The 13586-nt window shown below is 41.8% G+C and overlaps 1 protein-coding gene across 2 annotated transcripts in view; it reads left to right on the top strand.

Moving 5' to 3' along the window:
- Nucleotides 1–3614: 3614 nt before the first annotated feature.
- als2b (alsin Rho guanine nucleotide exchange factor ALS2 b) overlaps nt 3615–13586 on the top strand; it is a 28788-nt gene continuing 18816 nt past the window's right edge. Inside the window, exons 1-17 of one of the 2 annotated variants that reach the window (XM_020941785.2) lie at nt 3615–3751; nt 4042–4105; nt 4269–4414; nt 4912–5777; nt 6421–6691; nt 6912–7083; nt 7155–7251; nt 7323–7400; nt 7492–7695; nt 7757–7928; nt 8028–8217; nt 8293–8358; nt 8428–8590; nt 9625–9756; nt 10633–10761; nt 11670–11740; nt 11828–11894. In XM_020941785.2, the coding sequence (XP_020797444.2) occupies nt 4086–4105; nt 4269–4414; nt 4912–5777; nt 6421–6691; nt 6912–7083; nt 7155–7251; nt 7323–7400; nt 7492–7695; nt 7757–7928; nt 8028–8217; nt 8293–8358; nt 8428–8590; nt 9625–9756; nt 10633–10761; nt 11670–11740; nt 11828–11894 (2844 nt within the window). In that variant the 5' untranslated portion in view covers nt 3615–3751; nt 4042–4085. Of the gene's footprint in view, nt 3752–4041; nt 4106–4268; nt 4415–4911; nt 5778–6420; nt 6737–6911; nt 7084–7154; nt 7252–7322; nt 7401–7491; nt 7696–7756; nt 7929–8027; nt 8218–8292; nt 8359–8427; nt 8591–9624; nt 9757–10632; nt 10762–11669; nt 11741–11827; nt 11895–13586 lie in introns of both variants that reach the window. The other variant, XM_020941784.2, reaches the window with a different exon arrangement.

Here is a 13586-nt window from a genome sequence, read left to right as displayed (position 1 = left end):
TCTATTTTCGTGATTAATGGCATTTAGGTGTTTTGTTTCTTGTGGGTCTTGCATTTAAAAATTATCTTTTCTAAGGGGCTACAAATTAACCTTCAAGTTATTTATTTGAATAGTTCCTGTATACAAAAGCATACAGCTCATGCAACAGAATAACCTGCTTAATAGGATCAAACAAATAATGATATATGCACTAGGGATGGGCATTCGATGAAATTTTCTTAATCGATCGTCGAAAGAATTAACGATCGATTATCGATTAATCATTAACGTTTTTATATTAAAATGATCATCATTATTATTACTATCTGCATTACTAATCTGCATAAATAAATTCAACTTTACGACATATAAACCGTAACGACGCTAGAGCCACATCAATCCGTTTGACATTATAATGTGTTTAATTCAGTTTTGCGCAGCTCTCACAGAAACGAAACTTAAAACCGCATCGCTAATTTGCATAAACTCAGCGAAGATAAAACTGCAGCTCTTGTGTCGCTGATGCGGTCAATTTCTGTCGGATTAAAAGACATGATTCAGTGGAATACAGGTTAGTGTGACCATATTTGCGTTTGTCAAAACCAGGACACCGTACGGGGGGAGGGAGGTAGGGACTCGTCATCGACATTGCGCGACTCTCACCTGGTAAAGCTTTTTCCCACTGGACACCGAAACATATGTTCCTGCTTTGTACACTGTGCACATGGACTCACACTTGTCCCGAACGCAACGGAAAGCGTGGAATTTCTTGTACAATCATCGTTAAATACACATTTGTGCTTCGGTACGCTGCAGGCTGACCGACTGTTTGTGTTTGCTCGCTCCTTCTGAGTGCAAAGAGTTACATGTACAGACCCTGTTTGGTCACGCTACGCACAGCAACCTACATTCGGTTTGTCGATTAAATGAACGTAATCGATGAAATTCTTAATGATCAATTATCGATTAATCGATTAATCATGCCCATCCCTAATATGCACCATAATATATTTACTGTGAATTTACTTTTTAATTTTTATTCATGGCTCATTAAATATTACATAGCCCGTTTTGCAAGGTGGTTACTTGAATATGTTATATTTATTCTATTCTATATTTTATTTACAGATTGGTATGGACACATTTCTTGCTGGTTGAGCCTGGACGGCATTTCTACCTGTGACTGAAGTGGAAAGGACAAAGATTTTGTATGTCATTGTTGACCTGGCTGAATTTGGTGAACACTTAAGGGCACTTGGTCCTCAAACTCTCATAAAGTTTACACCTGTATTCAAAGAACTGTCTACAGCTGGCCTGGCCAACCCGTGGCTCCCGAGCCTCATGCAGCTCTTTAACTAGTTTCATGCGGCTCTTCAGGAGCTTTCACATAACATGCGTCAAATATGCTTGGCTGGCGTTACCATTCATTCCCCCTACGGCTAGATGGCACGCTGATCAGGTAAGCCTGTTTGAGTGACGTCAAACGCGCGACAAGAGAATCTTTGGCGCGACATAATTTGCGTTGTAAACAATTTCCATCATGTTAGCTCTCAAAATGGCAGGGAAAAAAAGCACAGCCAAACGAAAATATGAAGAAGAACACAGGACGTTTTTGACAGAGTGGGAGAGTTTATATTTTTTTGTTGAACGTAATGGCAAGCCGATCTGCCTTATATGTCACGCAGCATTAGCGCATTTCAAAGCTTCAAATCTTCAGCGTCACTTCAGCTCACTCCATCCTAACATCGAACAGGAATTTCCAAAAGGGACTGAACTTCGCAAGCACAAGTTGGTCGCTTTGAAAAGTCAGGCAGAAAAGCAGATGCAGTTTTTCCAAAAATTTACGAAACACTCGGAGACCGTAACGCTTGCATCATATCAACTGGCTTGGAACATAGCACGTGTCATGTTGGTGTGGTTATTTTCATTAAATCTGGCTGAGCATAGGTCTGTGTGTGCGTGCGTGCGTGTGCATACATGATTAAGAAATGGGATGATGTTCATGTGTACCCATGTGTATGATGTGGCTCTTTGCAGTAACACAGAAAAAAAAAGTGGCTCTTAGTCTTCTACTAGTTGGCCACCCCTGGTCTACAGCATGGCCTTTGGATGTGTCAAAAGAAACCCCAAGAGTGAAAGACTGACTCTTGAGGTAAAAAGTTTGAATCCCATTCAAAACATGATCTTGATTCATCCATGTACTTCTTGTATTAGAAAATCAACTTTAAAAAAAAAAAAAAGACAATCATCGTGACCAACTGTTGAGGGCAAAGAGAATTCCTGCTGTCAGTTTGGATTTTGCAAAAATAGTATTGTGTCATATGACTTGTTTAAACTGTGTATGATGGGCATTGTTTTAATACAAGTTAAGTTGAAATGGAATTTTGTGGTGGTTTTCATTATTTTACATCTGTAAAAGGGATTATAAACTAAAATGACCACAGCATTTACACTGTTAAATTCATAATTAATAGTTAATTACTCTTTCTTCACTAAATACACTCTGCTTGAGCTTGCTTTCTGTGTAGGAGTGTGTACCTCTGATGGTGCAGTTCATGCATAGGGTTATCTACGAGCAATTGTAAACAAGAACCGCACTGGAAATGTTAGTGGGAGCCTATTCACTGCTGACATAAACCTCAACTGAACTTTGCCCAAGGGCCCTTTATCTGTGTTCACATCAAACTCTTTGACACTTTACACCAATTCAGAGCAGCTTTCAAATAATGCTCATAAAGAAACATATTTCTGTGATCAGCATCCATTAAATCAATTGACACCTACATTTTTCACACTCCAATCAACCAAACTGTGATTTCTTAAAGCACAGTTAAGTTCCCTAAACAGGTCAGATCATATCTTTCTCTACTTGGAAAAAACACAAGTAAGTCCATGTAACCTTAACACACTTATTATAGAATGCTAGTATACAAGGGAAGTCCGGACCTCCCTCTCACCAGATACCTCTTGCAGAGTTGGGATGAACCTGTTAGAGAAGCCATCACAGTGTTACCTTGTTGCATAAGACACAAATTATATATTCAGTTTAACTTGTGTGGTTTCATGTCAGAGTGCTTTTCAGAAATCTTGATCAAACAGATGAACAATTATGAAAATAAAATAATGCAATAATGCTGTGGCAGATGTTTTGTTGAGTATTTAACCACTGACCAGAAGGCAACCAGTTCAGACCAATCCTGACGTAATTATCCTTTTATACACTGAGCAAATTTGGTGCGTGAAATAAAAAAGTAGCCCACTATTGTCAAAAGTAAAGAAATAAAAGTAATGAATGAAAAAATTAAATCGATCTCCATTACCTGTCTATAAATAAATCTTCGAAATCGTAAACAAATATCACATGAGCAAACTTGCCAAGGCCGTAGGAGGCAACAACGAGGTCCTACACTACTCTGCTACAAAGAGAAGTAGACCTCCCTGACTTGCAGAGAGCTGGAAAAAAGACAAGATAGGTATCAATTAAAATCGTTTAAACAACACGAAAAGCATTAATATCCCTGATACAACAATGGAAACAAATAAGCCCATTACTAAAATATATGAATAAACAGAGAGTGATGGAAAGAATTCGTTTCAGCTTGATGATTGCAGCTGCGCATTGCCTGAACCTCTTGTCTTGTTCTTGATCTTTGGCAGTAGCAGCGCCCACTGTAAACATTACGAGATGAATGTTGGGAAACCGCTATTATTAACTCTAATCTTTTCGGTTTGCTCCATGTCTGTATTTGATTGTCAATCTACTGGCAGAAAGGTGAGCTAAAATATTATTAGGTTGTTAGCTGTAGCAATCAGCTGGATGCCAAGAGGGATTAGCACAGTCCAGCTAAGTACATGCTAGTTTTATCTTGAAACAACATAAGCCAAATGAAACGAAAGTATTACGCTAATAAACTCTTTACAGTGTTTAGTAAAGGTCTAGATGCGCCTATCCTGACAGGGACGTGGAATTAAAGGGAAATCGGAGTAACTGATCCCATAGATTGGTGTTTTGTGGATGTTTGTCCTGGGTTTTGGCTGATTTATGTAGCTTCTATCTGACAGCTGCTGAGCACATTTAAGAGGGGGATGGACAACTGACCACAGCAATGGAAGAGGCGAAGAGGAGGTACAGCCGATCAACTTCACTTGATTTTTTGCTTACGAAGTTGTTAATGGAAGAAAACATACATACTAAACATTAAATGTCCACAGAGATGGGGCTTTTACACACACACACACAGATGGGTCCTCCTTCTAAGTGAAATAAACTTGTGTTTGTGGTGCTGCAGGTCCGAGGAGCAGAGTGTGGAGGGAAGAGGGCTGTTCCACACATGGAGGGGTTACTCTTATAGCGTAACCCCAGAGAGGCTGCCCCTGCCCCGGCCTGTCCTTCAGGTCGCATTCGGTGCTCACCATGGACTTCTGCTGCTTGAAGGTTCAACAACAATGATATTTCTGGATTTCAGACAACAGACAACACAAAACTCTATAGGCTAATAATATTTAATACAGGTGGTGGGGCTGGTCAAATAAATAATGTTAAAATGTAGATTTTTGAGTTCTAGGGTCTAGTCACTAACAGGTTCAAATTAATAATTAATTGTGGAGTGGGGGTGGGGGGGGTCACCAATACTATGTGGAAAATACCAGTGTTGCTCGGGATTGAAAGACAAAAAGTTTGCATTACTGACAGATGGGCCAAATGTCCATACAGCATGAGCAAAAACAGTATAAGTAAATAATTGAGCCGCAGAAGGACCCGATAAGCTGCTGTGTCACTCTGCTAAAACATCTATTACACCATGTAGTTAAAACAGTGTTGAATGAACAAATAAATGCTTTTTAACATCTTAAAACTTCTATTGCCTCAATAGAACAGAACTAGAGATCCTCAGCTTTATATGACGATGTGTCTCCTTGCTGTGGTTTCAGGAGGGCAGGTGCACAGTTTTGGGGGACTCCCCTGGCGTCAGACCCAGGTCCCAGAGCACAGTCCGGTGCTGGAAAGCGCTCTGAGTGGTCAGCGTGTGGTGTGTGTGTCTGCGGGGAGCCACCACTGTGGGGTAGTGACAGAGGATGGGGGGGTGCACATGTGGGGGGATAACACAGCAGGCCAGTGTGGCTTGACAGGTCTGAGCACTGTGCCTAACCCCACCCCTCTGGCTCTGCTGGACTCTGCGCCCCCTCAAAGGGTCCCAGTGCTGGAGCTGTCCTGTGGGGAGAGACACACTCTGGCCCTGTCTGCTCAGAGAGAGGTGTGGAGCTGGGGGGCCACAGGCTGTCCTGTGAGCCGGCCCCAGAAGGTTGAGCAGCTAGCGGGCAGGTACGTCCTCCAGGTGGCCTGTGGGGGCGCTCACAGCCTGGCTCTGGTGCGCTGCCTCGGGCCGTCTGATTTGAACCGCCCCCCGGTGGACAAGTGTGGTCAGTGCCACCAGCTTCTGTACACCATGACTGACAAAGAGGATCACGTTATCATTTCTGACAACCACTACTGCCCCTTGAGAGGGGACCACCCCCAGGAGCAAGGTTCCTCTGAGCCAGCACCCTCCCTCCAAACACCCCCCTCTGACCCCCTGCCCCCCTCCACCTGCAGCAGGGAAACAACAGCTACTGTCTTAGAGTCTGAACGATTGGCCAATGGGGAGGACTCAGAACATCAGTCCCAGGCAGTGAACGGGGCTGCTCCAGCTCCAGTTAAGACCTCTCAGTATCCAGACAAGCAGGAAGTCAGTGATTACCTGAGGAGACTGTCCCACCACAGTGAGCCGCACGGCAGGAAGGGACTGCACGCTCTGCTGGTAAGACCACATAACATGTCATGCACTGTTCTCCGGCAGCCCGATGTTTGAGCTGGGATGACAACATTTTAAAGTTTATACATAGGGCTGATCAATATGTTGATTATATAAACATAAAAAAAATTTAAAAAATAGTTTGCAAATCTCACATTTGAGCTCATTTTTATAATGAAGAAATCCCCCAAGTTCAATGCACAAATCCAATCACAGCATACTGAATAATGTTGATTTTCCTTGGTGAACCAAGTGAAAAAAGCCAAAAGTAAAGAGAAGTCGCTGGGATGTGATCTGAGGTTGAGATCTGAGAATGTTTAGGTTGACTTCACATGATTTCCATGTCCTCAGGGGATACTTCAGTAAGAACAACTGTCAGGACAGGGTGCACTCTGTTGACTTGGTTCATTCTTTGTTTTATGAGTGTTAACCAGTTTTCAGGCTTTTCCTGTAAAGAGGCCACAGTCGTAAGATAATAAATATAAACCAAATCATCTTCTCCACTTAATCCTTTGTAGCCCTTTATGCTCATAAACATTTGTACATACAAGGTCAAGCTGTTTAATTCTGACTAGATGACAGAAATACCTACAATTTGAAAATCGATTACCCCAGCTTTCAGTAATTTTTTCTGTTTGTTCACCCACAGGCTCCCTCTGCAGGTGGCTCCTCTCTCAACAGCCTGGTGGTGTCATGTGCCTCAGCTGTGGGTGAGCGTGTGGCCTCCACCTATGAGTCCCTGTCCCTCCGCAGAATGGTGAACATGTACTTGCCCACGGGCCTGTCCCGTTCTGGAGGCTCCGACAGCCCTCTGGAGCAGGACTCTGGACAGGCCAAGAAGAGCTGCAGCACAGGGGACATCCAGGACGAGGCGGGGGGCCCGGGCCGGCGCCTCTCCCTCCCAGGACTGCTGTCTCAGGGTAGATACGCTGTTCACCTCTTATCCTCCTCGTATGGCTCGCTGCGTAAGTAGAGCTCTGAAGTGCCCCTCTCATCTCACTGTGTGGTGTCCTGCTTCGCTTTGTGCTTTCCCTGTTCGGGCTGTGCTCATGTTCAGTGTTGGTGTCTTTCTGTATTGTAAAAGTTCATAACAGTGATTTTGTGAAAACACCTGTGAACACATTTCTCCATGGTGCACAGTGTCTCCCCGGCTGCTGAAAAAGACAGGGCGTCCCAGGACACAGGCACTGGCTTTGACCCCTGTAGGTGGAGCCTGTGAAGCCCAGGAGACACTTCCCTCTCTGTACACAGAGGTGTGGAGCTGGGGCCAGGGCCAGCATGGCCAGCTGGGGCACGGAGAGCAGCAGGACAGGTGGGTTCAGTATAATGCACTATGTGCTGTGGCCTGATTGGAACGCTTTGATCATTCTAATGTTTGTGCAGATCACAGCCACAGTGCATCAAAAGTCTCACCAATAAAGAGGTGGTGCGCGTTGCGGCTGGAGCTCAGCACTCTGTGGCTCTCACAGCCCAGTGCCAGGTCAGAGCCTCGCTCTCCCCCACCAGTGCTGTCATCACAGCCCCTCCTCTTACATATTCTTTCTTGTGCAGGTGTACTCATGGGGCAGTAACACCTCTGGTCAGCTGGGCCACATGGAACTGCCCAGTACCATTCCCCGCCTTGCCAAAGTGAGTGTCTTGTTCACTGTGGAGGCTGTGAATCTGCACACAAGTTGTTTGTATAGTAGTCATCGTCTGATACAGAGGCCATTTTGTGCAGCTTTCAGAAGGCATCCGGGTTTGGGACATCAGTGCAGGAGACAGCCACACGCTTCTGCTGGCTGATGGCGACTGTATACAACCCATTCTGTATTACAGCGGGCAGCAGGTGAACGAGGGGCTAGAGGAGAGCCTGGAGACACAGGAGAGGGAGCGAACTGGGCCCTACACACAGCAGCCTGTGCTCCTGCCTTTCTGCATGAATGTAAGTCCCCTCTTTCATCCTGTGTAGGAGAATGAGCTGTGACCTGAGTGTCTGTGTACAGCTGGGCTATGTGAGCAGTGTGTGTGCGGGCGGACAGCGCTGTGCTACTGTCTCTGATCAGAAGGTCATTGGCTACACTGCCAGCCTCCATGAGTTCGCCTCATCTGAGAGGAAGTTCTACTGCAAGCTCTGCTCTGTGAAGACACAAATAATACGGCCCTTGCTGGAGCCAGGTGAGTGTCAGACCCTTGTATAATGACCTGGACAAGGCCAGGTTGTTACCCTGTTCTGTTACATATCAGATTGTGTTTTATGGACTTATTTTCTTGCAGAGACTGTGAGCTCGGCCCTGGGGCAAGAGGCCTTTGCTCTCCTGCAGTCTTTAGCTGGACGCTTCAGTGTGCTGTGTCACCTCAGCGGTCAGCACGCAGCCAGTCTATCCTCCAACCTGCGCCAGAGACAAGACGTCAGCGCTCTGCTCTTTCCAGACCACACTGAGCTGTTTGTGGACTGTTACCATGAGTATGTGAGGTCTTTGCTCAAATTGAAAATCTAAACTGCTCCCATTATTGTTTATTATTTTTATCTTTTCTTCAGATATTGCAGTATTCTCTGCAACTTCCAGGTCATTGGTGGTTTTCAGACTCTCACAAAGCCGGCAATGTAAGTACCCATAACTAGAACCATGTTTCAAACAGTGAGATAGTGAGATTGAGGTTGTATTGTGTGCAGTGACATCTTTGGGAAGAGCCCAGAGCTTCTGCAGCGCTTGGCCGAGTGCAGTGAGGAGAGCCCTACCACAACAGACCTCCTGGTGGCGCTCTTCTACCTCCCCACACTTCATCTACAAGAATACGCCCGTCTACTGCTCAAACTGGCTACTTGTTTTGAAGAGGTGCGTCACAAATAGAAAGGAATCTTACCAGTAATACGTAGGTTGACTTCACATGACATTGCAACATTCTAGATTCCCTATTGTTTAAAACTGAGCTAGAGGACAGGTAAGAATTCTATGGTGGAGTTTGTTGTTTAACTCTCACACTGACAATGTGTTGATCTGGTTTATGGTTAGCATCTATGTAATTACTGGGCCTATCCACAAGAAAGAAAAATGTTTTGCCAGCATGCATAAATGCTTTGACAGTAGCTCCAGAAAGTGGTGCCATTATTCAACTGTGATGTTATTATTGTCAGTTAAAGGGTTTTTAAACCTTAAGGTTATTATGTTATGTTATCTTATGTTTTTATTTTTTTAATAATTTTTATTTGCAAACTACATAGATTACAACAAATAGGAACCAAACAACATACAAGATACAAGACAGACATTACGACTGAACATTACATACAAATAGGGACAAAGATGACAGGGGTTGGTGACAGTGTGAACCTTATCTGTGTGTCTGTGTGTGTGTGTGTGTGTGTATATGTGTGCGGGGAAGGTTATTATGTTATGTTATCTTATGTTATGTTATATGTTATTAATATGTTATACTGATCTGTAAGTAAGTTTTTATTTATATAGCGCTTTTCACAGACATTTTTGTCACAAAGACACGTTACAGAGCATTATTCTGCATGATTCATTCACCCTACACCTGGTGATGGTAAGCTACTATTGTAGCCACAGCTGCCCTGGGGCAGACTGACAGAAGCGCGGCTGCCAGCCAATCGGCGCCATCGGTTCCTCCTACCACCACCATCACTCACGCACACACCACTTTCATACTAGGCAATGTGGGTGAAGTGTCTTGCCTAATGACACAATGACACAATGACATTTATTGCCACTGGCGCCTCCTGTGGCACCTGATTTTTGGCCCGGCCTTGCTTAGCTTCTGAGATCTGATGGGATCAGGCTTTTACAAGCCGGTACGGCCACTATATGTGATGATCTGCTGCAGTTCTTCTTATGTGTTGTTTTTTCAGAGCTCTGTCCATTATCAGAGGCTGCTGGACTCTGGCTCTCGGTGTGAAGCAGCCAACTTGCAACTGAAGAGGAAACGCAAGGAGGCAGAATCCACCCTTCACTTCTGGAAAAGCTTCCCTGGAAAAATGACGGTAGGATCAACCGTGTACTTACACATACACGTACACGTACACAACACATCAGTGAACAGAGGTGTAGAGAGTAGCCAAAAATATACTTGGGTAAGAGAAACAAGGCTTTAAAATAATAATACTCAAGTAGAAGTACCAAGTTGTAATCCATGAAAATGATTAGTAATTTGAAGTAATTTGCAAAACTACTACTCAAGTACTACATCTAATAACTGTGTGTATGTCATTTATAATGAGTTGATTTTGGATTAACCACAAACATGAGAAAAAGTAAATCTCATCTGAATGAGCAGTGCAAGAAACAAAAATGTAAAATTGTCAACTTAAAGCATTTGCCACTTGTAAACTTACTTACAATTGGAAAAGAAAGCAAATTTTTACTATTACCCAAGTAAGAGTACTGCTACTTTCAAATGCATTAGAGTACTTAGGCCTGTTATGATAATTACTATATTGACTTATCGTTCCATATAGCTGGAACAATAAATGTCTATACATTTTGTTTGCATTAATGGGTAGATTTTAGGTGTTTTTGTTGTAATACATTTTTGAGTCTGTGGAGTGTTAAATAAATTGTTAAGCTAATTGTTGGTTCATTTGAATTATACTAATTTTTAAAAAGCTTCACTAGGATTGTCTTATTTTATTTTATTTTTATTGTGTGAGTGGCATAAAATACTTTCAGATATTATTGTTTATCATTATAATCCTCTGTAGCAAAATATCATGCTTCAAAATTTGTGATAGGGTTAGTATTACTCACGGAGGTGTTAAAGTATAGTGTCTCAGGTACAATTAATTTAAAAAGTGACTCAAGTAAATTTTTTAGTGAGTAGTGACATGACATTTTGAGCTGGTGTGTTCCTTCTTGACCAGGATTCCTTGCGAAAGCCCCACCGCCGCCTGGTCTGTGAGAGCAGTAACAGGGCTCTGAGCCTCCAGAATGCCGGACGCTTCTCAGTCAACTGGTTCATCCTTTTTTCTGACGCACTGGTGCATGCTCAGGTCTGTCCACTTCACCGCCCCCTCTGCAGGAAACAATCCACAGTTTCTACTAGAGTCTATCTGGTCACAATTTCACTTAAACCCTCACAGGCTGCCATAGTTTGACGGTCATTTCTCACAGACTGCTACTTAGGGCTGTGCGGTTCATAACATTTTAATTAAGATCAAGATTCAGTCATTTCTAGTTGACACTGATCAGTTGGGATGGTTGTAAAGGAGAAGTCTACAGCCAATCCCTTCTCAGTAAAAATATGTGGTTTGGAGAGATATTTAAATGGCAATAGTCAAAGGTCTGTATTGTTTAGTTTCAGGAAAGTTGTATCGAAAGCTGTTTTATTCTGTTTAATAAGATCAAATAAAATTAAATTAAAAATCTGGATCGATCAATATGAAGAAAAAAAGTGATACCTTTCTTCCATATCGCCGAGCCCTAATTGGAATCTCCAAACAAATACAAAAGTATTGTTGTCATTCTAGAAAGTGTTCTGTATTTGAACATGTGTGTGTGTGTGTGTGTGTGTGTGTGTGCCTCTTCCATGCTGCCAGGGTGTGGCTCCTCATAAAAACCCTGTAAGTATCACAGTTTCCAAAAGATGAGCCAAAACACGAGATTGGATCCACAAGACAAAATGTGATTTTGAAATAATTTGTAAATAAACTCTGCAATCCTGTTTGCAGTTTTGGCCTAACATTTTTTAATTCATTTGTTTAATATTTTTCTCGTAATTGTAAACTTATATTTTGGAACTATAGCTTCTCAAGAGACGCAATTCACCAGCTCTTAAGCCTTTTTTATCCAATTTTATTATTTTTTTTATATAAGATCTTAACACATCTCTAACAGTGAAACAATGAAGGAATGAAATCTACATAAAATACCTAATGACCTCTTTCTGTATCCTCTCCAGTTCTCCACCCATCATGTTTTTCCCTTAGCAACACTCTGGGTGGAACCGATCACTGAAGACAACTCTGGCATGTAAGTGTGTCCTCAACACCCAAAGGAAGCGTGCACAATTCTGCTTTGTTTATTAACACATGATTGGTTGTGTGTGCTTTGACGCAGATACGGTTTAAAGGTGATCACTCCTGAGGAAAGCTTCACTCTTCTGGCAACCTCCTCTGCTGAAAAGGTACCACAGAACTGCCACAACCACAGTTATTTGATTATTTAAATCTTAATTATTTCATTTAATTTTTTATTATGGAGACTACACTTCCATAACTACACCTTTAATTAGCTTTAATAAAGTATAAAAGACTTAAAGAGCCATTAAACACCCTCTCGAAGTTTTACGCCGCCACTAAGCAAAATCAGAAAAATCTGTCTGTATGAAATAAGCCGTTTTCAAGGAATCTCCCCTATGAGCCATCTCAGATTTGGCAGAAAAAAATTTCTAAAAACTTTTAAAATCACCAAATAAAAGAATCTAAAATTTTAGCTCAATCCCTTGAGTCGTTCCTGAGTTATGGCCTGTTGAAATTTTGGGGCCATGCTCACTTTTTCTGAAGCCTTAATTTATGCGCATGTTTGAGAGACCAGAACTTCATTAAATTTTTGATTCAGATTCTGAATCTGAATCAAATATTGTATGTGTTTATTAAGGGGGGCGCTGTGGGCCCCCAAAATCTCACATTTGGTTGCCGCTCAATTATTATTATTATTTTTTTTTTTTTAGGTCCAAAATCTATTTACTCCAAGCAGATATTTACAAACTAACTGCTGAACCTGAATATTTGAGAGAATGACAATTTCTGACAACAATCTCACACTTTTCTGAGCTTTCATGTGGATGGTGTAGAGTCTCAAATCTGGTCACAGACCAAATGTGATCTTTTTGGCCCCTTCTTTGAACTCGCGGTTCCCCATGTGGCACAGTTAGATGTTGATCAAATTTTTACAAGAGAAACTTTGACATATTTTGATTAGTTTAAAGTAATAAAGAGATCGACTATTAACTTCCTTCATTTCAAATGGAATTTTTGAAAATGAGCTCTCACGGGTCATTTTTGGTGGAGCTTAGGGACTTTTCCACCTGCTCGAAAGATTCAATTACCTTTAACAGACTTAAACACTATTTGCTTCTTATAAGGGAAGACAATTGGAGATTATTTGTGGTACATTGCTTGGAAAAGTGTCATTAATCCTTTGAGAAAATTCAACTATTAACTCTGTACAATATTATGAAAAAAAGTTTGTTTTGCATTATTTATTCAGTTTTTATTTGAGGAAGATAATTTGTTATCTCACACAGAAACAGCTTTTCATGGTGTATAAGTAAAGCAACAAAAGTTAAGATAGTATTCATGAAAACTGATCAAAGGCAAATTACAGTTGGAATACTCTGCCTGCTAAATCACAAAATCTCTGATTCTATAACCATGACTTTCAGAACCACCATATGTGTATTAATTTTGCACAAAAATATTAGAAGAAGGCAGTAACATTAACAAGGAAAAAATTTACACTGCCACAAAAGTTACCAAAATACAGTAACCTGGTCTGCTATTTGTTCAACTTCTAGAAATTACGTTTTAAAAATTCAGTGTGAAAAACAATCTCAGTCAACATACTGGAAAAATCTGCCCATTCTGGTCCCTTTGCCACCTACATGTAGATCATCTGTGTTGGTATCTTATACACTAAGTGTTCCTAACTACTAATGAACTTCAGAAGTAATGTTTGGATCCTGTCATAATCTGCAGTGTCAAGGCGATAATTTCGTGCTCTTCTTCTTTGAACTTCTGGTTCCTTATTACAACAGATTATGTGCTAAAACGGGACCCAACATGGTTCTACCTATGTTCAAGAGGACAGATGAGGG

Source organism: Boleophthalmus pectinirostris, unplaced genomic scaffold, assembly GCF_026225935.1.
Source record: "Boleophthalmus pectinirostris isolate CB_2022bp ecotype Guang Dong unplaced genomic scaffold, ASM2622593v1 HiC_scaffold_11, whole genome shotgun sequence".
NCBI lineage: Eukaryota > Metazoa > Chordata > Actinopteri > Gobiiformes > Gobiidae > Boleophthalmus > Boleophthalmus pectinirostris.
The sequence above is the reverse complement of the archived record's forward strand: the minus strand, read 5'-3'. Positions and strand labels throughout refer to the sequence as shown.